This window comes from Armigeres subalbatus, chromosome 2 (genome assembly GCF_024139115.2).
Source record: "Armigeres subalbatus isolate Guangzhou_Male chromosome 2, GZ_Asu_2, whole genome shotgun sequence".
Classification (NCBI taxonomy): Eukaryota; Metazoa; Arthropoda; class Insecta; order Diptera; family Culicidae; genus Armigeres; species Armigeres subalbatus.
Window position 1 is genome coordinate 248,195,051 of NC_085140.1, and position 22,741 is coordinate 248,217,791.

The following is a 22,741-nucleotide window of genomic DNA, read 5'->3' on the forward strand; positions in this document are numbered from 1 at the left end:
AGTTTTTGAAGAATAATTTCTCACTCCAGCAATAGATATTGCTTCCATTTACTGCGTAGTGGAAAACTAGTGTGGAAAAGTGTAGTGCAAGTGAGTGAAATTCTGGAATTTTGACGGCGATGTTGCGTGCCTTTACTAGGAGAAGAATCTGTTGGATTTCCTTCGTGGCACGAATAAGGTAGGAAATTAAGCAAATAATCTGGATCGCAAATTTTGATTGAAGTGTTTTCAAAGAAAATAACACCGGCATGTGATTTCAATGAGCTCAGATCATAGTGTACACCTTTTTTTCTATCCCGCCAGGTGATAAGTTTGTTGATTTGAATTATCATTCGCGAGTATTGAGTGATTTAGAATTTGATATGACGGGAATTAGCACCATGGATGAATTAGCGCATAACCCTACTAAATCATCTTTGTACTAGAAATACTAGAATAAGAGATCGGCGAAGACGCCATCTTGTTTCCAATCGAACCGTCAAAAGCGGTTCCATTTCGACTTGTTTACTTTGTTGCACCCATAAGAAGCAAGCAAAAAGTTCAAGTGCTGCCAGTATCATTTTCAAGATTTCATGCATTTTCATACGTTGCCATTTCGACAGTTTTTCACTTCGCCGGTCTCTGGTTTTAGGGTTGCTACTTTGTACAATAACAAAAACTTTTTTTTGTTGGCGTTTTTCATGGCAACCTAGATGCCAACGAGCTTTTTTCGATCTAGTACCCATTTCAATTTTCCTTCCATTCCTCGATCTCTCCTTATCTCGATGATCCCTTCAATATGGCAGCAAAATAAAATTTGCATTAAAAATTAGAAATTTTCCATAAACAATTAGGAATTTTCCATCAAACAAAAATAAATAAGCACTTTTAATAGCAAAAATATCAAAATATAAAGAAATGAAAATGTTCCACAAAAAAAAATACTAAGTTTCCATTAATAACTCAATATTAGCAATGAACAATTAAAAAAATTTCCACGAAATAAATATTTTTTTTTCCAAAAAAAAAAAAAAAATTTCCCACAAAATAATCAATAAAGAACAATAAAAAAATAAGAAAATTTTCATAAAAAATACAAGAAAGCAATAAAATTGATGAAATTTTACATGAACTTTAAACGCTTTTAAAGAAGGGGTCATCTATGAAAAAAAAGCACAGTTTGATTGCTTTTTTATATTTCTTTATGGAAATTTTCTTATTTTTTTATTGCTCTTTATTGATCGTTTTTTGGAAATTTTTTATGTTTTTTATGGAAAAAATATATTTATTTTGTGGAAATTTTTTAAATTTCTTATTGCTAATATTGATTTATTTATGGAAATTTTGTATTTCTTTTTCGTGGAACATTTAATTTTTTTATGGAAAATTCTTCTTTTATAATTGCAATTTTTGGTGCTTATTTATTTTTGTTTTGTGGATTTTTTTTAATTGTTCATGGAAATTTTGTTTTATTTGTGGAAATTTTATGTTTATTTATTGCTCATACCCTGATTTCTTTATTGGCAATTTTATATTTTTTTATGGGAATTTTCTAATTGTTTAGGGGGAGTATTTATTTTAGTCCTTCAATATCGAGATGTGAAGAGGCAACTGTATTTGAATTTTATTCGTTATAAAAAGGATCACTTCCACAGTTTTTGTAATAAACAATAAGTAAAAATAAATGAACAATTCTGCGTTCCATTGCTTTCTTGATGAGTTCGATGAAATCGATCCAGCTGCTAGTGGTTTTAATGAGAGAATGGTATCACCTTCATGCACCACCGCGCATGCATTGCGATCTGATACTGCAGCGTAAAAAAATAATATCCGGCACTTGAAGATGCGATCGATTAAGTAATGTTAACCACAAGCAGACGTCAGGCGCAATTCAAATGGAACCATAGATCCGCGGGAAGCAATCATAACTCTCTTCATCGAACCACGCGACCAAGACAAAGTCGTCGCCGATAATTGCCGCCCTTCTTGGCACATTGCAAACTATTATACGGTCTGGTTACGCAGAATTTGCCAGCAATCCACGTGTCAAGTATTCAGTCATCCCGGTTGCTTGCGAGTGCCTGCCCGTATAGTGGTTTGATTCGAGCGCTGAACAGCTGCAACAATGGATCTTTACACGAACGAAGCGACTCTTTTGGCGATTGTCGCGCGCGAGTACCTCAATGAGCCATACGGTAACGAAGCATGGCGAAAGCTGAGGGTTCATTCACCTGGTTGGATGATGAGTAAGCCCGGGTAGGATGCGTGCAGATAGGCGATCGCAATCTAAACCACTTGTTTTAATGGCTCGAAATACTTGAGGCATCACGAAAATGCTTTCATTGGTGTCTATCTCCAAAGTGTGGCTCTGTTACTTTGATTAACGGGTCTCATAACGATCATATCAAGTATTTGTCGGTACACTTCAATTTTAGTCATAACGGTAGATTGTTTGAGGCTTTCAAATTTTTAATAGTACAATTAAATAGGATACATTGATCCCTTGCTTTAAAATATAACAAGTTGAATCAAAAATAATCGCTACAGGTTCTACAGAAGATTATCAACCTAGGACTGTAGATAATCAAATAATTGTCACCCACCGTAATTATACCTCGAATGAGCGATCACCCAATGACTATTGTCCACAGCCACCATAATCAGCCCCCATCGGAGTTAATCCGAGATTCTAACAAGTCCAGCGCAACAGCGCATGGCACTCCTTAACCGCTGCGGCAAACCTCAACTCAAGAACGTCACTCCTCGAACGAAGCTCTTGAAAGTAATTGAAATAGCGCGCTGACAATTGTCCAATTATTGTCCTCCAATTTAGCAACAATCCAACCAGCAGCCGATCGTTGTCGCTTTGTTGTGTGCACGATGCCTCCCGGAATGGAAGAAGCGCTCCCGCACCACACAATTGCATCGATGATGCAGGTAGGTACCACAAAGACCTCAAATGTCATATAAAGCCCGATGTCGACTTATGACAGCTACCGCGATGAGACTTTGTCGTGGCTATCTCCGTTCCTCTACTGACACCCTCCCGCTGGGTTCCCAATGGATCTGGGGGACCATCGCCGTGACATCATCATGCCCAGAGACGACACACATCCCACAGAACAGAAGGGCCGGGTTGCGTCTCCTCTCCGGATGATTTTATCAGTGTCATCTACATTATTACATGTGACATGAGACGAAATGATGGGGGGAGGTGGTTCAGAAAGTTGGTACCGTCACAATAACCGCGGATGTTCGCCGATGCACGGTCGTCGCCGGTTGGTCGGGGAGGAATTGAATGATGACGATGATGACAGGTGAGCCCTACCTTAGCCCATTTTGCCGAGGATGACGACGACGACAATTATGGAGGTGCGGTTCTGAAAATCTCGTGCTGCGAGAGTAGGGCAGACGCTCATCCGAGCGTTCGAGTAAGCGCAAGTCAGCACACACGGGGTCGGTAATTTGCGGATGTGATAATTCTCGGGGTTCAATGCGTCGGTAACGGTAATCGTAATTGATCTTACATTGTAAGCCGGTTTGATTGAGGTTTAAGGCACTGCAGATGGCTGATTAGGGGGTGGCTTACTGCACAGGAATTATGGCTGTCATATGCGTTTAACGTATTCCAGATGAGGAGATTAACAAGAAGCGGTGTGACAAAAACAAAAAAGAGACAAAAAAAATTTAAAAGTTTTCGTTTCACGAAAATTTAACGGAAGCCCAAAAAATAATTGATTTTCTGGTAATGATTTTTTTCAGTTAACGTGGTCTAAATCACGCATAGTGCCTTAATTAGGTGATGTATAAACCGGCGAAAACGTCGGCTTCGGTCGATCTAGTCAGTACACATAAATAACATCAACATTTGCTATTTAGAAGATGAACTCTTCCTGGCGGAGTACAAGTTTGCAGCAGGATAAGCAGTTATATGCCAAAGTACAGCATGCACACTTTTTTAAATTCTCTATTAAAGTGATTTTGAATGTTCGATTCTATTTTTCCCGGTTAAATTGATGTATTTGGAAAAGATCCTCGCCTACCTGTCAAAAAATTCAGTCATACTTATTTAAGCAAAACTAAAATAAAAAGTTTGAGTATTTCTTTTGAAAGTTGTGTATTTTTGTATTTGTAAGTGTGAGGAAACTGAAAAGCATAAAACTGTTCAGGTAAAAATGTCATAGAGCTTTACTGGTTTTACCCCAACGGTTTCATCTGTAATATCTCCAAGGATTCCTTCTGAAATTCCTTCCTCAATCCCTGGAATGAGTGCTTAGAGGAATTCCGGGAGAGATTCCTGAAGGAAATAAATTCCTTGGGGAGGAATTCACGGGGGAATTCTAGAAACACTTCTGGGGGAATGCTAGAAAGAAAGAATTTTCAAAACCCCGAAGGTGTTTCAGAAGAAATTTCTGAAAGAATTTCACCAGTAAGAATGAACAGGACAAATCCCCGGAAGACTTCCTCAAATAGTCCCTGCAGGAATATCTAAAGAAATTCGAGGGCAAAAAAGTATTAAGGCCGGGAAGGTCTTCAGGATTAGAATCATAATTTTCGCTGTGAAGGCTATGTTTATTTTAGCAACCTTCGGTCGAGAAAATAAAAGAGCACGTAAGAAGGATGGTGTTGTTGTGAATCAGATGGATCACAATTCTGCATGGTGGGACTCCCACATTTGAGTTTCTTTTTCTGCGTTGCCGGGACACTCGCAAGAAAAAATGTACTATGGTGGATCAGATGGATCACAATTCTGGGACGTTCAAAAGAGGAATGGTGTTATTGTGGATCAAATGGATCACAATTCTGCCCGGTGAGACACTCTATTTAAGAGTTCCTTCCTCTGCGTTGGTGAGACGCCCGCAAGAAAAATGGTGTTATTGTGGATCGGATTTTTATATGGAGAGACGCCTATATTGATGGCTTTCTTCCTCTGTGTAGATGAGACGCTCGCAAGAGGAATAGTGTTTTTGTGGATTAGATGGATATAAGTGAGCTCCGAGTGGTGGAACGCCCGAAGAAGAGTGATGTTATTACGAAAAAGAGTAATTTACAAATCGGAGCAGAATTCTACGTGGCACACATACGCCCACATTCGAGAATTTCTTCCTCCGGGTTGGTGTGACGCCCTTAAGAGGGATGACGTTTATTTAGGATTGAATGGATCATAGTTATGCGTGATGGGACGCTCACATTCAAAAGTTCCTTCATCAAAGTAATAAAAGTGTTATTGTGGATCGGATGGATTACAATTCTGCCAAGTGAGTCCTGTCCGCATTCGAGAGTTTCTTCCTCTGTGTGGTGTTATTGTGAATCTGATATATCAAAATTCTGCGTGGTTGGACGCACGTATTTGAGAGTTTCTTCCTCTGCGTAAATGGGACACTTGCAAAACGAATGGTGTTATTGTGAATCAAATGGTTCACAATTCTGCGTGGTGGGACGAGGTTGGGTTGGGAGGTGAGAATGAGGTTATTCAAGAGCTTCCACGATGGTGGGACGCCCACGAAGAATGATCATAACTCTACGTCAGGCCTGCCCAACCTTTTCAGAATGACCACTTGCTGGCGGGGTAGTGTATTATTGTTTTTGAACAATCTTTTTGGTGTGCTTATTTTCTTTTTCTTTTTACGTAACAGGACATGCAATTGTTGGCTTTTTCCAATATTCGACGCATATTGATTTCACAATCGGTGATCGAATTTCACAAGCAGATAATGAAGATCAAACTTTTTACTGCTTTCATTCTTAATAAGAGTTGTTCACACAGATATGTACTTATGAAGAGAGAAAATATCTTACAAGAGATGTGTCTTTCGGAAATTTAGATTTGAGCTCGTTGTTGCATTGGAGGTCAATTATATCAGTAAACGGTGTTGAGGAACTGTGTTCTGAAAAATTAGCGAAAAGGTTCGAAAGGCTTCGAGTTTACCAGCATATTTAACAGAGCTGCGTGAACTGTTTCTATCGAATTTAGAGAAATGTATTAGTTTTCGACAATCATTTTTTCCAAATTGTTTCAATAGTTTGCATGTTGGATAACAAAAGTTCGACATGTACTTTAAAGGCCAAGCCGCTCATCGATTTAGGATCATGCAGCTTGGGAATTGGTTTTGCTTAATCTTATAAAAGTGTGATTTCCTTCCGTTTTTAAGCAAGTTACCATGGGTTAGCCAACGAACTAACTCAACAAATCTCCATATTCTGCTTCCATTTCCGTCAACATAATTTGCAACTAGTGGTGATTGAGTTTCCTCGCGTAGGTAAAGTTGATTTTCATAATAACGACCTTCGCTACATCATGAATATTGATCGTTTTGCACATAGATTTGTAATGGTGAAAAATATGCAATTTGCAGAAAAATACCACAAATTAACTTTTGTGGTTGATTAACAATTGATTAACAAATAAACAAATTGCTTTGATTTTCAAGTGTCACAACGCCTGTGATCTTTTCCTCTTTCCCACGACATTGGCGGAGCTCCATCAGTTGTTAGGCCTTAATTTTTCACAAAAGAGTTCCAGCTCCTTCATACAGGTGTTAACAGCATTCTCTAGGTCTATCCCGGAAGTCGTTTCCTTCATTGATATAAAAGTTGCATATGCCTTGTTTTTTACATTAAGTATTTTCATTGATTGCGAGCAGGTTGCTTTTTCACATAACGTAGTTTTCAAATCTTCTGTGAGAACTTTAACTCTTCACCGTGCTTCACGAGAAACCAATACTACTGAAGAATGCATTTTCTTTAGAGCACACGATATCAGCAACAGCCGATATGCATTCACTAACAAGTTCTTCGCCCTGGAAAGGTTTCATTCGTATTGCCAACATTAACAGCAAAACTGCCGTGCTGCATTATTCGACTCCGTGCTTGCCCCACCTTTATTTTTTAATCAGTAATATTACAGTGATTATTAATAAAGAATAAGTAAGAGCTTCTCGAGCCAGATAGAAAAACTTTCGGGCCGGTTTTGAAGTACTTTTTCTTACACGCCGTAGGCCACAAAAAATGGAACCTAGGGCCTTGCTCTACGTGGTGAAATGTCTGCATTCAAGAGATTTTTCCTCTACGTAGGTGGGACACTCGCAAGAAGAATGGTGTTAATATTGATTGGATGGATTATAAGTCTACATGGTGAGTCGCCCGCAAAACGAATGTTGTTAATGTGGATCGGATTGATCACAATTCTGCGTGGTGGGACACCCTCATTCAAGAATTACTTTCTCAAAGTTGGTGAGACGCGCGTAAGATAATGTTAATGTGGATTGGATGGATCACAATTATGCGTGGTGAGCCGCCCGCATCTAAGAATTTCTTCCCTGTATTTGTGGGACGCCCGCAAGAAGAAAGGTGTCATTGTGCTTCGGATAAATCACAATTCTGCCCAGTGAGACGCCCGTATTCAAGAGTTTTATTTTCTTTGTGTTGGTGAGACGTCGGGGACAATTTCGTGTGGAGAGACATTCAAGAGTTTCTTCATCCGCGTAGATGGGACGCCAGCAAGAAGAATTATGTTATTGTGAATCAGACGTATCACAATTCTGCGTGATGGGACGCCCGCATTCAATAGTTTCTGAGATGGTGGAAAGCCTGCAAGAAGAATGGTGTTATTGTGGATCGGATTGAGAGTAAGAGAGACGATCGCAAGAAAAATGGTTTTATTGTGGATTGGATGGACTTAAATGGGACGCCCGCGAGAGGTTATTGTGAATCGGATCGGTTAAAACACATTTCTGCGTGTTGGGAAGGGCACATTCAATAGTTTCTTTCGCTGCTTAGGTGAGATGCCCGCAAGAAGAATGGTTTTATTGTGAATCGGATGAATCACAATTCTGCGTGGTGAGACGTCCCCATTAAAGATTTTCTTTCTCTGCGTTCAGAGATGCCATCAAAAAGAATGGTTTATTATGGATTGGATGAACCTCAATTCTGCGTGATAAACGACCCCATTCAAGAGATACTTCTTCTGCGTTGGTGGGACGCCCGCAAGAAGAATGGTGTTATTGTTTATCGGATAGCACATAATTTTGTATGGAAGGACGGCCAAATTTAAGAGTTTTTCCTACTGCGTTGGCGGGACGCAAGAAGAATGGTGTTAGTGTGAATCGGATGGATCACAGTTCTGGGGGATGGAACGCTTTTCTTCGTTGACGTTGATAAGACGCGCACAAGAAGAATGGTGTCATTGTGGCACGGAAGGGTTGTAATTGTGTATGTTTGGACGCCCGAATGTAAAAGTATTATTTTGCTCCACATTGGTTGATCGCCTTTTTTTTTTATAGAAGAAAGGTACGTGTTTGTGTTTGTGTTTGGTACGAACAGGGTTATAACATGGGCAAGCCTAACCTATCGCTGTTTTTCAGTCACATGACAGATCATAATAGCTATTATACAAACTACACATTTCCAGCCAGTTAATCCCAGATTTCTCAAGAGTTGAGTCGTGAGTGCAAACAATGCAAATAAGGAACCTATGACAAAAGGTCGAAAAGGCAAAACGTCGAAAGGACAAAAGATGGAAAGGCATAAAATGTTGAAAGGGATAAAGGTCGAAAGGGACAATAGGTCGAAAGGAACAACAATATTTTATTTCAGTTTCGTTTGCCTTAGAGCGATTTTTCATTCGAAACTCATTCTGCTCTTAAGACCTATTGTTGCATTTTGGTCTTCAGCATCAATAAATTCCTAGAATCAATCATCCAAACTAGATAAAAAAATCATTGACAAATAAATTTTAAGTCATGACCTTATCACTTTGATGCGTTTCCATTTTGTGTTCTTCTCTTCAAATAACCATTCAATCATTCCAATAATTTTTTTATATCTTTCTACTCAGAAAAGCTAAATCTAAATGTTTTGATTTAAGCTACTCCCTTTGTTACTTAAGAATGGACTATTTTTTTTAAAATAAATTTGCGAAAAAGAATCCACGAGTCTTGAGAGGATTTGAACCCCCCATTTTTCATAAAAAAAAATTTCCTTAAGTAAGTCAGCATTGAATACGAATTTTCAAACCTTCAATATGTTGAAAAATCAAAAAAGATTATAATAGATTAAAAAAATGATTGGATAAAAAAGTTGAAAAACAAAATTCTAAAAAATTCAAAATGTGAAATTGATAAAATCGCAAATCGTGTTTGAATCGATTTTAGAAAGCAGAATAGCGATTTTGAGAGAAAACAAAAATTTGGGTTGTAGAGGGTTAAGTATTTGTACATCTCAAAAGGTTTTTTTTTCAAACTTCAATGTTTTACTTGTCATCATTTTATTCAATATTGCTGCTGGTTAGGCCTCCATAATATCATCTTTTTAATTTATTTTCGAAAACAATCAACAGAAGTTGTGTACTTACCCTCGCAATGGAATCCGTCGCCCCGATAGCCAGGAAAACACGTGCAAGTAAAGCTACCTAAAGTATTTGTACAGTGCGCGAAAACGTCACAAGGTCGATATTTACACTCGTTTTCGTCTGCGGAAGTGGTGTAGCGGAAGATAGGAAGAAACAAAGAAAGGAAATTTAATTAGCAACTTCGATTTGCATGTTTGCAAAAATTAAAAAAAAATATAGGAACATTCCGTACAACTCCACTAACGATCATTAAACCGTAATCACCATCATCAACATCTTCGCCCATATGGGCGCTTGTGTGTAGTACTGATCAGCCGATCGATGCTGAAATATGCTAAATACCGTAGGGTTTGCTCTTTGAGCAATGTAAACAGGGGGATTCAACGGTTATTAGAATGTGTGTATAACCGTGATTCTGGCTCGTCATTCTACTTTGAACTCCGGATGGTGCTCCCGAGTAAAAATCACTGGGTAATGACGAATTTATCCCCTATGTATTGATTTTTTTTCAATAATTCTCAATTTTGTTGTGTACAAAAACATTGTTTGTTCAATTACTGGTAAATTTATCTGAAATCAAGTCATCATAATTACTAATTTCGGCATAAATTGTTTTTCCAATGTTTTCTACAGGATAATAATTCCAAAAAAAATGACAATTGTAGAAACAATAATTGCCTCAATGGGAAATATGTGTTCAATTGAAGCTGTTGATTATCAACCCCGTCATTGATTAATCAAATCCTCTCTGGTCGGGTATCAACCCCGGTGTTCATCTCGATCCGACCCGTCCAGACTTCCTGCTGCATTATCATTTAGTTAGGGCCCGATGCTACATTCTTTGCTATGTTCCGCCAGCGCCAGCACCCAGTTCCCAGTTCACTCCTTAGTGATTGGTCAGTTGAAGCTTTTTTTTTTGATGGGCACGTTCTTGTTCAGTTCATCCTCCCGGTTCCGCGGATGATGATTATCGGAATTTACGATCGATTGTATTTAGTTGCGTGAATGGGGTGGCGGCGGGCATGCGTTGTTATGTTTTTTTGCTTCATTTTTCGCGAAAGGCAAAGTAGCTTGTTCTTTTATGCGATGGCGTGCCTGCCAGCCTCGGATAGGTGAGCCGGTCCAGATTACGTTAGGGTAGATCAAGCGTACATCAAGGTACATCAAGATCAAGCGCTAACATTAAAATTGCGAATGGTTTGAAGTAACAGCGAATTCGTCCATATTTTCGATTTTCATTGAATGTTAAAACAAATTATAAAATTACGAAAATTGAAATGCTCTTTTTCATCAACCCACCCTAATGGTGGTGGTCTATGATCGCGCGTTTATTGGCGATCCCCGCGCGGTGATCATCCCCGCCGCACTACACCGTCACCGTCTTATCACACCGTGTCCGGAATGGAGCTGGGTTGGGAGAGCAATCGCAAAGGGTGTGCGCGAGCTGATCGATTTAATTTATTGAATGTGTGATTTGCGATTATTGCTATAACAGTGGAGGATGAGTTTCACAAATCGGTTCGCACGTACTGGCAAGCAAATTGGAGAGGTTTCGCGGCGTGGCATAAGGATCGTGTGTCATGTAAATTATAGTGTTCTGGCTTTCAATGATTGGTCCAACAATCGAAATTATCCGATATGTTACATAGATGGTAATTGATCTCTGCAAGACATGAATACTAAATAAGCGGAGAAGCGTTGGGGTGTAGGTGGAGGAGGCAAGGGATGTTTCTGGGGGTTCTAGAAAGCTATGAATCCAGTTGTGTTCAATTAAAGATGCTTGTTGTTACACTGGATTCTTTCATGGAAATTTATTTAGTAGGTATTTTATGAATATATTTACGCGAAACCTCAGGTTTTCAGGAAAATGGAACAAAATGATCACATAATTCCATTGTTTTTTTTTCGATTCACATTTTGGCGCAGAAATAGTAAAATAGAACAAAAAAGAAAATTCCGATAGGAAATAGTGTTCCTACGTAGCCAACCACCTGACGAAATAATAAAAAATAGGAAGACGATTTCCTCCAATTAGGTTCCAAACCGGTCCAAGCGAATAAATTGCATTGGAAGGATTGGAGTTTGTATAATAAGCTCCACAAAAAAACATGCCACGCATCTTCACGCAAAATATAAATTAATATAGTAAAGTTTACTAAAATAGCCAGACAAAAAATAAATAATCATTGTTTTTGGCGACAAAGCTCACATAAATTATATTGCACTTCCAAAGAAGAGTGAGACTTTGATAAACACACAGACCCATAAGAAGCATACGCATTTTCCGATGGTTAATATAAAAGGTTATTAAGAAATAAAAGCATTTCGTATTTATTAGATCTGCTCCATTTGATATTACAAAACATTATCGCGGGCAGGGTTTGCAGAAATCGCTCTCAACGAACAACGATAAAAGAGAGGCATAAGAATCATAACAAGCCATGATAACAAATTTATCAAACTTGTATACAAGTGCGAAAAAACAGAATCGGATAGGCAGCCCCCAAAGAAAAATTGTGATTCTCGCTTTGTTTTCGCTCCTTTCGTGTTCGTTTCTGCACAGCTGCGTAGAACAAGTTGAAATGCATCATCAGAGCCAGTGCTCCCCACATTTGGAGCTTTCTAAAAGAAATTTTTCATGGGGTATAGCATCCCGAATCAGTTCTCTATCATGACAGCTTGCGAAAAAAGTTTCTCGCGGTATGCTACATATCATATATGTATACAGCAGAGATGATAAGTGAGAGACTTGTTCTTTCTCTTTAGGATTCAATCCCTGATCCATGGTCTTTAATATTATTCGATGACAAATCTATACATTCCAAGTGAACAAATAAAGTACATCTTTTTGGAAAATTTAGTAAATAATAATCAAAATATGAAAATTACATAAGAAAAATCATACTTATTGCTGGAGCCAGAGGTGGGCACCACACGTCGCAAGCACGCTGTAGTTCTCAAAGGCTGTGTTCTTGCGCTAAGTGATGGTCTATCAAATAACAATAACTATGTAGATGAATGCAAAGAGCATAAAAACAAAAACGAAAATACGCTTTGGTATTTATTGAATGCAATTACAGACGACAAAATGATCGACATAGTTTAGGCCACGCTTTTACACTGCGTACTCCTATGTGCAGCGGATGGCAGATTTTCATACAATGCTGCATAAAACCCTTACAGAAAACACTGTAAAATTTTGGCATTTACAATTTCGGCAGATTTTTATGCAACCATTGTATTCTTCTTCTTCTTATTGGCATTACATTCACCACTGGGACAATGCCGCCTCGCAGTTTGTGTTCTCTAAGCACTTCCACAATTATTAACTGTGATGTTTCTAATCCAAGTTTCCATTTTTGCATTCGTATATCATGAGGCTAACACGATGATACTTATATGACCAGGGAAGTCGAGAAAATTTCCAACCCGAAAATTTCCTAAACCGGACTGGGATTCGAACCCAGTCATCTTCATCATGGTTTTGCTTTGTAGCCGCGTATCTTTATTATTATTTTATTTATTCAGACTAAGGCCGAAGTGGCCTGTGCGGTATATAAGAGTCTTCTCCATTCGGCTCGGTCCATGGCTACCCGTCGCCAGCCACGCAGTCTACGGAGGGTCCGCAAGTCATCTTCCACCTGATCGATCCACCTTGCCCGCTGCGCACCTCGCCTTCTTGTACCCGTCGGATCGTTGTCGAGAACCATTTTCACCGGGTTATTGTCCGACATTCTGGCTATGTGCCCGGCCCACCGCAGTCGTCCGATTTTCGCGGTGTGAACGATGGATGGTTCTCCCAACAGCTGATGCAACTCGTGGTTCATTCGCCTCCTCCACGTACCGTCCGCCATCTGCACCCCACCATAGATGGTACGCAGCACTTTCCTTTCGAAAACTCTGAGTGCGCGTTGGTCCTCCACGAGCATCGTCCAGGTCTCGTGTCCGTAGAGGACTACCGGTCTAATGAGCGTTTTGTAGATTGTCAGTTTGGTACGGCGGCTAACTCTATTCGATCGGAGCGTCTTGCGGAGTCCAAAGTATGTACGATTTCCAGCCACTATACGTCTCCGAATTTCTCTGCTGGTATCATTTTCGGCAGTCACCAGTGAGCCCAAGTACACAAATTCTTCTACCACCTCGATTTCGTCACCACCGATGCCAACTCGCGGTGGGTGGCTCACATTGTCTTCTCTTGAACCTCTTCCTATCATGTACTTCGTCTTCGACGTGTTGATGACTAGTCCGATCCGCTTGGCTTCCCTCTTCAGTCTGATGTAGGCTTCCTCCATCTTCTCAAAGTTTCGTGCCATAATATCTATGTCGTCGGCGAAGCCAAATAGCTGGACGGACTTATTGAAAATTGTACCACTCGTGTTAATCCTTGCTCTTCGTATTACCCTTCCAAAGCGATGTTGAATAGCAGACACGAAAGACCATCACCTTGCCGTAACCCTCTGCGGGTTTCGAAGGGACTCGAGAATGCCCCTGAAACTCGAACTACGCACATCACCCGATCCATCGTCGCTTTGATCAACCGTGTCAGTTTATCCGGAAATCCGTTTTCGTGCATAAGTTGCCATAGCTGGTCCTGATCGATTGTATCATATGCGGCTTTGAAGTCGATGAATAGATGATGTGTGGGCACGTTGTATTCGCGGCACTTCTGCAGTACTTGGCGAATGGCGAACACCTGGTCCGTGGTGGAGCGTTCGCCCATAAACCCGCCTGGTACTGCCCCACGAACTCCCTTGCAATTGGTGCTAGTCGACGGCATAAAATTTGGGAGAGTACCTTGTAGGCGGCGTTCAGCAATGTGATTGCGCGGTAGTTGCTGCAATCCAGCTTATCGCCCTTTTGTAGAAGGGACACACGACACCTTCCATCCAGTCCTGCGGCAAAACTTCTTCCTCCCAAATCTTGGTAATGACCCAGTGCAGCGCTCTAGCCAGTGCCTCACCACCGTGTTTAAATAGCTCTCCTGGTAGTTGGTCAACCCCAGGGGCTTTGTTGTTCTTCAATAGGCCAATCTCCTCCTGGATTTCTTGGAGATCCGGAGCCGGTAGAATTATGTCCTGCGCGCGTTCCCCCAGGTCCCCCAGGTCCGCGTATCTTACCGTACGGTTAAGTAAGGCCCCATTCATCATTCTTACCAATTGATAATTAGGCAAATAAGATAGACTAGAATAATTCAAACAATAACAAAAAAATTAACGAGCTAAGGCAAATTGGTGTTGATTTCTTTATCTTCACTTTAAAGCGTAGGATGAATCGTGTTTATGACCTGGGCGTGAATGAAAATATTAGGCCCTAAAGCCCTTGTAAATAAACAATCGAATAGATTATATAAATTAAACAAATAAAACATTGTCAAAATAAACCAATTGGATAAATCAGAAAAAAATAGGTAAATTGCAGCATAATATTGTCACATCAAATCTTCTATTGCAAGAAGTTGTCAAATGAGTCATTTCTTAAAAAAAATGCAATGCTTGAATGGGTCAACTGATACCGTTAGTTAACACTAGGATACATTCGCTGAAAAAACTTACGCGGAAACATTCATCCCGAAAATCGTTGTAACTAAATTTTTAAATGACCATATCTCAGTCATTTTTCAACCGATTTTCAACCTCTTAGCCATCTCTTCTAGTTTCTGGACATAATAAAATATTGTGTCTAGGGGTGTTCAATTTTTCACTAGAGCTGTGGAAGTAAAGTAACGGATTTAGAAAAATGCAATTTTGAATGAGGCTTGAAATGAGGCTTCCGAACCACTTGAAAGCAGGTTTCCGAACTTCTGGAAACGACGCATCCGAACCTCTTGGAAGGTGGCTTCCGAGTCTCTTGAAAGATGGCTTCCGAACCACTTGAAAGGAGGCTTCCGAGTCACTTGAAAGAAGGCTTCTGAACCCCTTGAAAGGAGGTTTGTCAGCCTCTTAAATGGAGCTTCCCGAGCCTCTTGAAAAGAGTCTTTTGAGCTTTTTGCAAGAAGGCTTCGACCTCTTAAAACGAGGCTCCCATACCTTTTAAAAGGAGGCAACCAGACCACTTAAAACGAGGCTTCCGGGTCTTTTGAAAAGAAGCTTCCGGGCCTCTTCAAAGAAGACTTCCGAGTCCCTTGAAAGGAGGTTTTCGAGCCACTTGAAAGAAGACTTCCGAGCTCCTTGAAAGGAGGCTTCCGAGCTTCTTAAAAGGAACTTCCCGAGCCACTTGAAAAGAGCCTTTTGAGCTTTTTGCAAAAAGGCTTCCGACCTCTTAAACGGAGGCTCCCAAGCCTCTTGAAAGAAGGCGACCAGGCCACTTAAAACGAGGCTTCCGGACCTTTTGAAAAGAGGCCTCCGGGTCTCTTGAAAGAAGATTTCCGAGCCCCTTGAAAGAAGGTTAACGAGCCACTTGAAAGGAGGCTTCCGAGCCCTTTGAAAGGAGGTTTCCGAGCTTCATAAAAGCCTCAAAAGCCTCTCAAGCCTCTTAAAAAGAGCCTTTTGAGCTTTTTGCAAGAAGGCTTTCGACCTATTATAAGGAGCCTCCCAAGCCTCTTGAAAGAAGGCGTCCGGGCCCATTAAGGACACTCCTCATGGAACCCAGACCCAGAAGAGCTCGCGTTTCCAAGGGCACACCACTCAATACGGAGGGAACGCACAACTGTCATTTTTATCATTTCTGCTTTGCTGAATCGCAAGCATGTGTGAAAAAACAAAAATGATAGTTGTGCGTTGCTTCCGTATTAAATGGTGTGTCCTTGAAAACGTGAGTACTTTTGAGTTTGAATTCCGTGAGGAGTGGCCTTAAAACGAGGCTTCCGGGCCTTATGAAAGGAAGCTTTCGGGCCTCTTGAAAGGATGCTTCCGGGCCTCTTGAAAGAAGGCTTCCGGATTGCTTGAAAGGAGGCTTCCAAGCCATTTCCGAGCCTCTTGAAGGGAACTTCCGGAGCCTCTTGAAAAAAGCCTTTTGAGCTTTTCCAAGAAGGCTTTCGGCCTTTTAAAACAAGGCTCTCAAGGCTCTTGAAATAAGGCGTCCGGGCTCCTTAAAACGAGGCTTCCGAACCTCTTGAAAGAAGGCTTTCCGGCTTCTTGAAAAAAGGCTTCCGGGCTTTTGAAAAGAGGCTTCCGAGCCTCTTGAAAAGAAGGTTCTTAGAAGTAGGCTCACGAGCTCCTAAAGGGAGCCTTCGAGCTTTTTGAAAAGAACCTTCCGAGCCTTTTGAAAGAAGGCCTCTGGGTCTCTTAAAACGAGGCTTTCAGGCTTTCTTGAAAGAAATCCTCACGCCCTCTTGAAAGAAGTTGGCCAAGCAACTTGAAAGACGTACTTCGAGCAGCTTGGAAGAATGCTTCCAAGAAGGGTAGATTGATGCTTTTAATCATCTTGAAACGAAATTACCGAGCTTGTCGGAAAAAAAGCCTTCATGCCTCTCAAATGAAGGTTTCCGAACCTTTAAATTCTAGATTTTAGATAAGAAGCATATTCTTAACATATTCTTCAACATTTTGTTTCGTCAGGTAAATTGCACAAAAGATTTCTTTTATTTGTGAGTTCGTTTGATCTTTTGTTCCGTATCCCTTGGTTGTGGAGGTCAGAGTTCATTTGGGTTTGATTTACTGATCGCTATGCATATTATGTACACGGATAAAAATAAAAAAGCTAAAAATATTAAATTTTAATCTAACACCATATTCGGTCTATCCACTCATTACAATGCTTAAAATGATAATAAGCTGTGAATGATTAATTTAAATTTAATCATTGAAATTATTATTCAATATTTATCTAATGAAAATTAAATACGTTTTATTCTGCAAAGCGTTTTTTTACAGAACAAAATAAAAATAATTTGACATTTCAATCATTGTGGAATCAGCATGAAACTCGGAGGATATTAATTCAGTGGCGTAGCCAGGGGGGTGGTTTTGGGCATAAAACCCCCCCCAGAGACAAAATTTTCAGAAGAATTTTTTTTTTCGAAAAAAAAAATGTTCGGAAAACCCCCCCCAGACCAATTTTCTGGCTACGCCACTGTATTAATTTAATCATTTTTTTTATTGAATCCATTGCACATCAAAATTGATGTTGCGGTGCGGTGAAAAGCTCGGTGAAAAGGGTAGCATGATGGTGTTGGTCCTTAATATTGCGTTGCAGCTCCAGAATGAGCGATGACGAAACTGCTGAAATTCTTGTTAGTTTGTTGGAACTGGCAATTATGTAGCTGTACCAGGATAACGAATTTCAACCTGTGGAAGTGGCGATGAAAAACCTCCGGTAAAAAAAAGGGTTCGCTAAAAAGAAAATTTAAGTCTACCTGTTCGAAAGACGAAAACCGACGATTCTCCAGCGTCGTCCTGTATCTTCCATTCGTCCAGTTGCTGTCAATCGTTATCTTCATTTATGAAGCATCTAGACCATGAAAAACACCACGATACACTTCTTTCTTTAATTATAAAATTATAAGCTTTGAAAAAACTTACGCAATGGCAGCTCCCAAATATGGAACAAGTAAAAATTATATCTTCTTCAAGTCTCAAAACTAGTAATGAAGACTTGAAAATCAATTTAGTGATTATAATTCAAAAAAGTATTTCAATGCCATAAGAGGTGAGCCAGCCTAGGGCTGAAAGCCTCTGAAATAAAGACAATAATAATAATATTTCAATGCCTAAAATAAATCTAATATTTAATCTCTGGAAAGATTAAAAGTTGAAAATATTTAGAAAGTCATAAATAATAAGCTAAAAAGCTTTTTCATTTTTGTCCGTGTACAAGACAAAGTTTTGAAATAAAAAAATACACAATTATCAAAACATTATCAATATGTTTTGATTGGAATTGTACTAAGTCCGCCATTACGCTTTTTTGTCCGAAGTACCCCCTGGGGCTAGCAAAGATACTGTTTATGCCTTGGAAAGGCAAAATGCGTGAACGGTACCCTTTATTTCTTGTCAAAAATGCTTACAGAATTCTTTACAGGTACTTAGAAGTCATTCATAATAAATCATAGGAAGTGAAAGTTATTTAATGAAAATCATTATTTTTTTGCGGTATTATTGTACGTTCTTGAGTCTTGAATTCACTGGACCCGATGGTTTGAAATCGCCGGTCCATCTAATCGACGTTGAAATTGTCGGTCGATGAAAGAGTGAGATAGTTACATGGAATGCCTTTTGAATTGACATTTTTTGTTCACCGTTCGCATAAGTGTAACGCATGCGGAAGATCCTTGCACTGCTCCCGCATTTTCTTTGCCGTTTGTTTTGATTTATTTTGACAAGTTACCCACGTGCTTTTGCTGCCGACGCTGAGCTCGGTTAGTAATCGCGACGTGACGAAGGGTAAAATACTGTGCTGTTGCAAGCGAAAATAAATGCAAGACAGTTAGAAATATTAATTAACGTATTAAATAGAGCAAAAATGTGATCTAAAAAGGTTGAAACACATATTGCAAATTCATTGACAAAGGTAATACAAATTTACAATTACACAGCCATATTTCAACCAAAATTGAAATGTTTGATATAGGGTATCTGTTCCTATATCAATAACAATAAGCCAATGCGCATATGAAATGTATTGATTTCTCACCCAATAAACAAAAAACGTGAGAATAATTATGCTCGGCTCACTTAATTTTTAATTGAAAACTATTTGGTAACTTCAAAAATGAAATTTTTACCACATTATAGAAGTATTTAGCTAAAAAACATCATCACCGCCATGCACCTATTTCAGTAACATTCAAGAATAGTGTTAATCCTATGCCTGTACCTATATCAATAATACTGTTTCCTACATAAAATACGCACACTATTACTTGTGTGTATACGTAACGATATGATTGCAGTGATGTCGAATTTTTCAATGTTTTGTATTTCAGTTGTATTATAATTACAGAATTGCGGTTTTTGTTGCAGTTTTCCAACTTATCAGTTTAATTTTATGTTTGTCATAGCCTATCTTTTCGATATACTTTATTTTACAAACATGAAAGTTGAATTTAACAATGAAAGTTCATTCAAGCATTTTTGAAATAAAAATCTAGGTCAGCAACCCTTGCAGATACTGCAAGCCATGTAAACAGTTTGGAATACGGACAAGGATAATTGAGACGTTGTTCGAAAGAAACCTATATCAAACTATAGGAAATCGCGTTGGTTTCTGCTTGAAAACTGCTTGAAAACTCAGACCTCTACATATGTTTTCTTAAAATCTATTTGTAGTCTGAAATCGTTTGGCTTTTCCCATAATAATAAAATAATGAAATAGAATTAAACAGTCACTATCAACACTAAAATTGACCAAACCTGATCAAATAAACAGTACGCCATATAATTTTCTCGCATCACCGCCCGTTCAAATTCTTCCCATTGCTCCAATCATTGGTAATGCACCCAAAGCAATTCCACGGTCGTGCCCGTCGAAATGCCATCCATCAAAGCTCGGTCATTTGCGCGCACCCGGTAACGGTTCTTCGGTGAAAGAATTCTACCATGGGATCCTCCCATCCGCTGCCGGCCAACCCAGAGATAGCCTCCGAAGAAGGAAGTACCCAACGAAATTCTATTACGGCAGTGGGGCGGACGATGGATCAGCATATTAATTTGTATCACATTGGAACAGTTAGCTTTGCGCGGTGGTGTCCGCTTAGAATGCTGATCACGATTCTGGTAGCACCGTCAGCATCGTCATTCGGTTCAAGATTCCCCCGCGATGGTACCGTACCAGAAACGGGAAACACCTTTCTCTTCAAATCGGTGCACCATCGACGACGACGACAACGTCGACAACCGTGACCCATAGCATTTCCAACCAGTTGGTACTCTGTTCTGGCTGTTTGGAAGTGTTGTAAAGGATTTCCGCGGAAGGGTGAAAAGGCACAGCCATGGTGGTGGAAAAGGGTACTAATTTACCTATTTTCTTCGCTCCGGCGCAGGCTAAACAAACTCTGTTAGTGACTTGCAGGCCCAGGTAGATGCACAGATGGACCTTCGGGAGGCTTTGGGAAGGTGAAGAGAATTTCTCCAAATCACGGTTGGAGGTGCGATCACGACAGAATGAGCACGCCCTTTCTTACCTCAGGGTTTGCTTGCGCAGCGCATCATTTTCAACGGATTCCTTTTAATTTTTCGATACCCAGAGGTCTTCAAAGGGAGATAGTTTTTCATAAGCGGTTCAAATGAGATTTAATGTGTGTCAATAAAAAAAGATAACAAAGTGCAAAGAAAGACGTTCATAGCTCAATTTTGTAGCGCTTAGAACAAAAATTCTATTAACTTTTCCCCGCATTGAAAACCCCTGCAGGCCATGCTAATCCTGGCTTGATAATGATGTAGCCGTCGCACTCTACCAAGTCGAATCCATAGCTCTGGTGGGTGTCAGTTCCACCAAAGCGGGAGGCCATTCAAGGGGAGGTTTCGGTTATTTACTGGTGCTCTAATGCTACTTGTTCTGCTCGGCATGAAGCGTGTATTATTGATGATAGGGTTTGAACTCGCCCAGACAGTGTTACAATGAGATACAATTCGTAACGGGACCTGGGCTGGTCGATGGACGACACCACACTCCTTTAGAGGGCAACGGGCGCGGTGGTGAAGGTTGTGCTACAATAAATTATTTTGTTATTCTTCTTGAGTCGCAAGTGGCAGTGACTGGGAAGAATTCTCTTGAGTCGCGAAACGGCGGACGGAGATCACGGGGAAGCACTAGAACAAATACGATTGCCTCGGACAAGGGTTAATAATGTACTTTTCTTTGTCGATGGCGGACAAGGTTGCGCGTTTCGAATGCAAAAGGCTTTCTTTTCGTGCAGCAGGCCACATTTCATGGGAAGAATGCAACTTTTTCATCCTATGCAGCAGAAAATAAGAAGATGGTGATGATGCTGGTGATTGTTGATCGTTCACATGCGATAAACGGAGAAGAACCAATGCTCCTTTTGATTCCACTAAGCGGCCATCGGTCGTCCGAAGCAATCACCCATTCAAGCGCGCTGATTGTTTCGGATCCGAGGCTGGTTAAAAATGCTGCTTACCTGGAACTTGACAATTGCAACCTCCAAAGCCATCATTACAATGGCACAGGCCTTCAAGGCACACTCCGTTCGAGCACGCCGTGCCATCTTTATCACAATCATCTGAAATCGAGAATCCGCACCGATTGGGGAACGGAAAATAAGGAAGTGATTAGCGTGGCCGTTCTTCGAGGGGGCAATTGAGCGTCGTCGGCAGGGTACTTACTTGTACATTTTAACTTATTTCTAAGCTCATCGGAGCCCATGTAGCAATCCGATGTGCCATCACACAGTTTGGACAGCTCGTACAGCTGCAGATAGTCTGTGGATTCGTTGACCTGGCAACCGAAGTAGCCATCCTCGAGGTTCAGAAAAAACACCTCGTGCTTTAGTCCGAATATGCCGACGTTCTTTCGGGACGCCGAGTACTGGGCACTCGTCTGTAGATTGGATGAAAAAAGAAAATAAATAAAGGTTAGAATTAGAAACTTGTTGATGTGTGGTTTAAGTCGAAAAGTGTAGCTAACAGCTTTTAAATAAATAAAAAACCGAAACATGTCGTTAGGATTACATAAAATTACCAAGTACATACTAACTTGGCTTGTCTTGTCTTAGCACATGCACAGAGAGTATCCAGTTGTTCCTTTAATTTTAGGTCACAGGAAGTTATTGAAGTGTTATTGATCACTTGATTATTTTTAAAGAATTCATCAGAAGTTTGTAACTTTCTTTTTGTTGTCGCCCGGCATTGACTGTGCTGATATTACAAATGTTTCCCTGACGTCGTCCCAGTGGCTGTGAAAGTGGCTTTTGTGAAAAACACGAGTGTACTCTATAAACGAGAATTATCGTTTCTTATGAGTTTCAGAGGTTCCGGAAGCAATCAATCACGTAATTTGCATAATGATTTATGATTGAGGAGAAGCGTTATGCTACACGCAAAAAAAGCGTTCCCGAATTCGTGAACCAGTAAAAATACACCGTGATTTAATTCATGGATTCGGGAACACCAGTCACGTTTTCCAGGACGTTCCAGAAAACGTGACTGTATTCCCGAATCCGTGACTGTTGTTCCTGAAAAAATACACCGTGAACTCGTTAGTTCACGAATTCATGAACGCTTTTTTTGCGTGTATGTCATGACGATAGTACTGTAAAAATACTGGGGTGGCATTGCGCATCTCGATTCGAACGTAATTCTATCGAGTCGAACATGTTTGGCATTACGGCTTTCGATTCAATCTCGAAAACGACTCATCGTTCGAGTATGCTCGAGGAAGTACAAGAATAACGAGATGTTTTGGCATAATGGAAACTCGATAGCACACTGAAAAACGACTCAAGTCGAATGAAAAACACTCGTGACCTTTATAGCTTTCGAATGTTGTTCGAGGGTCATTTCTTAATGCAAGTTTTTC

General features: G+C 40.1%; 1 protein-coding gene across 1 annotated transcript in view; it reads right to left on the reverse strand.

Moving 5' to 3' along the window:
- LOC134212048 (uncharacterized) overlaps positions 1-22,741 on the reverse strand; it is a 472,480-nt gene that overhangs the window by 182,523 nt on the left and 267,216 nt on the right. The window contains 3 exon segments of the mRNA XM_062689549.1: positions 9,332-9,448; positions 21,345-21,446; positions 21,550-21,763. Coding sequence (XP_062545533.1) covers positions 9,332-9,448; positions 21,345-21,446; positions 21,550-21,763 — 433 coding nt within the window.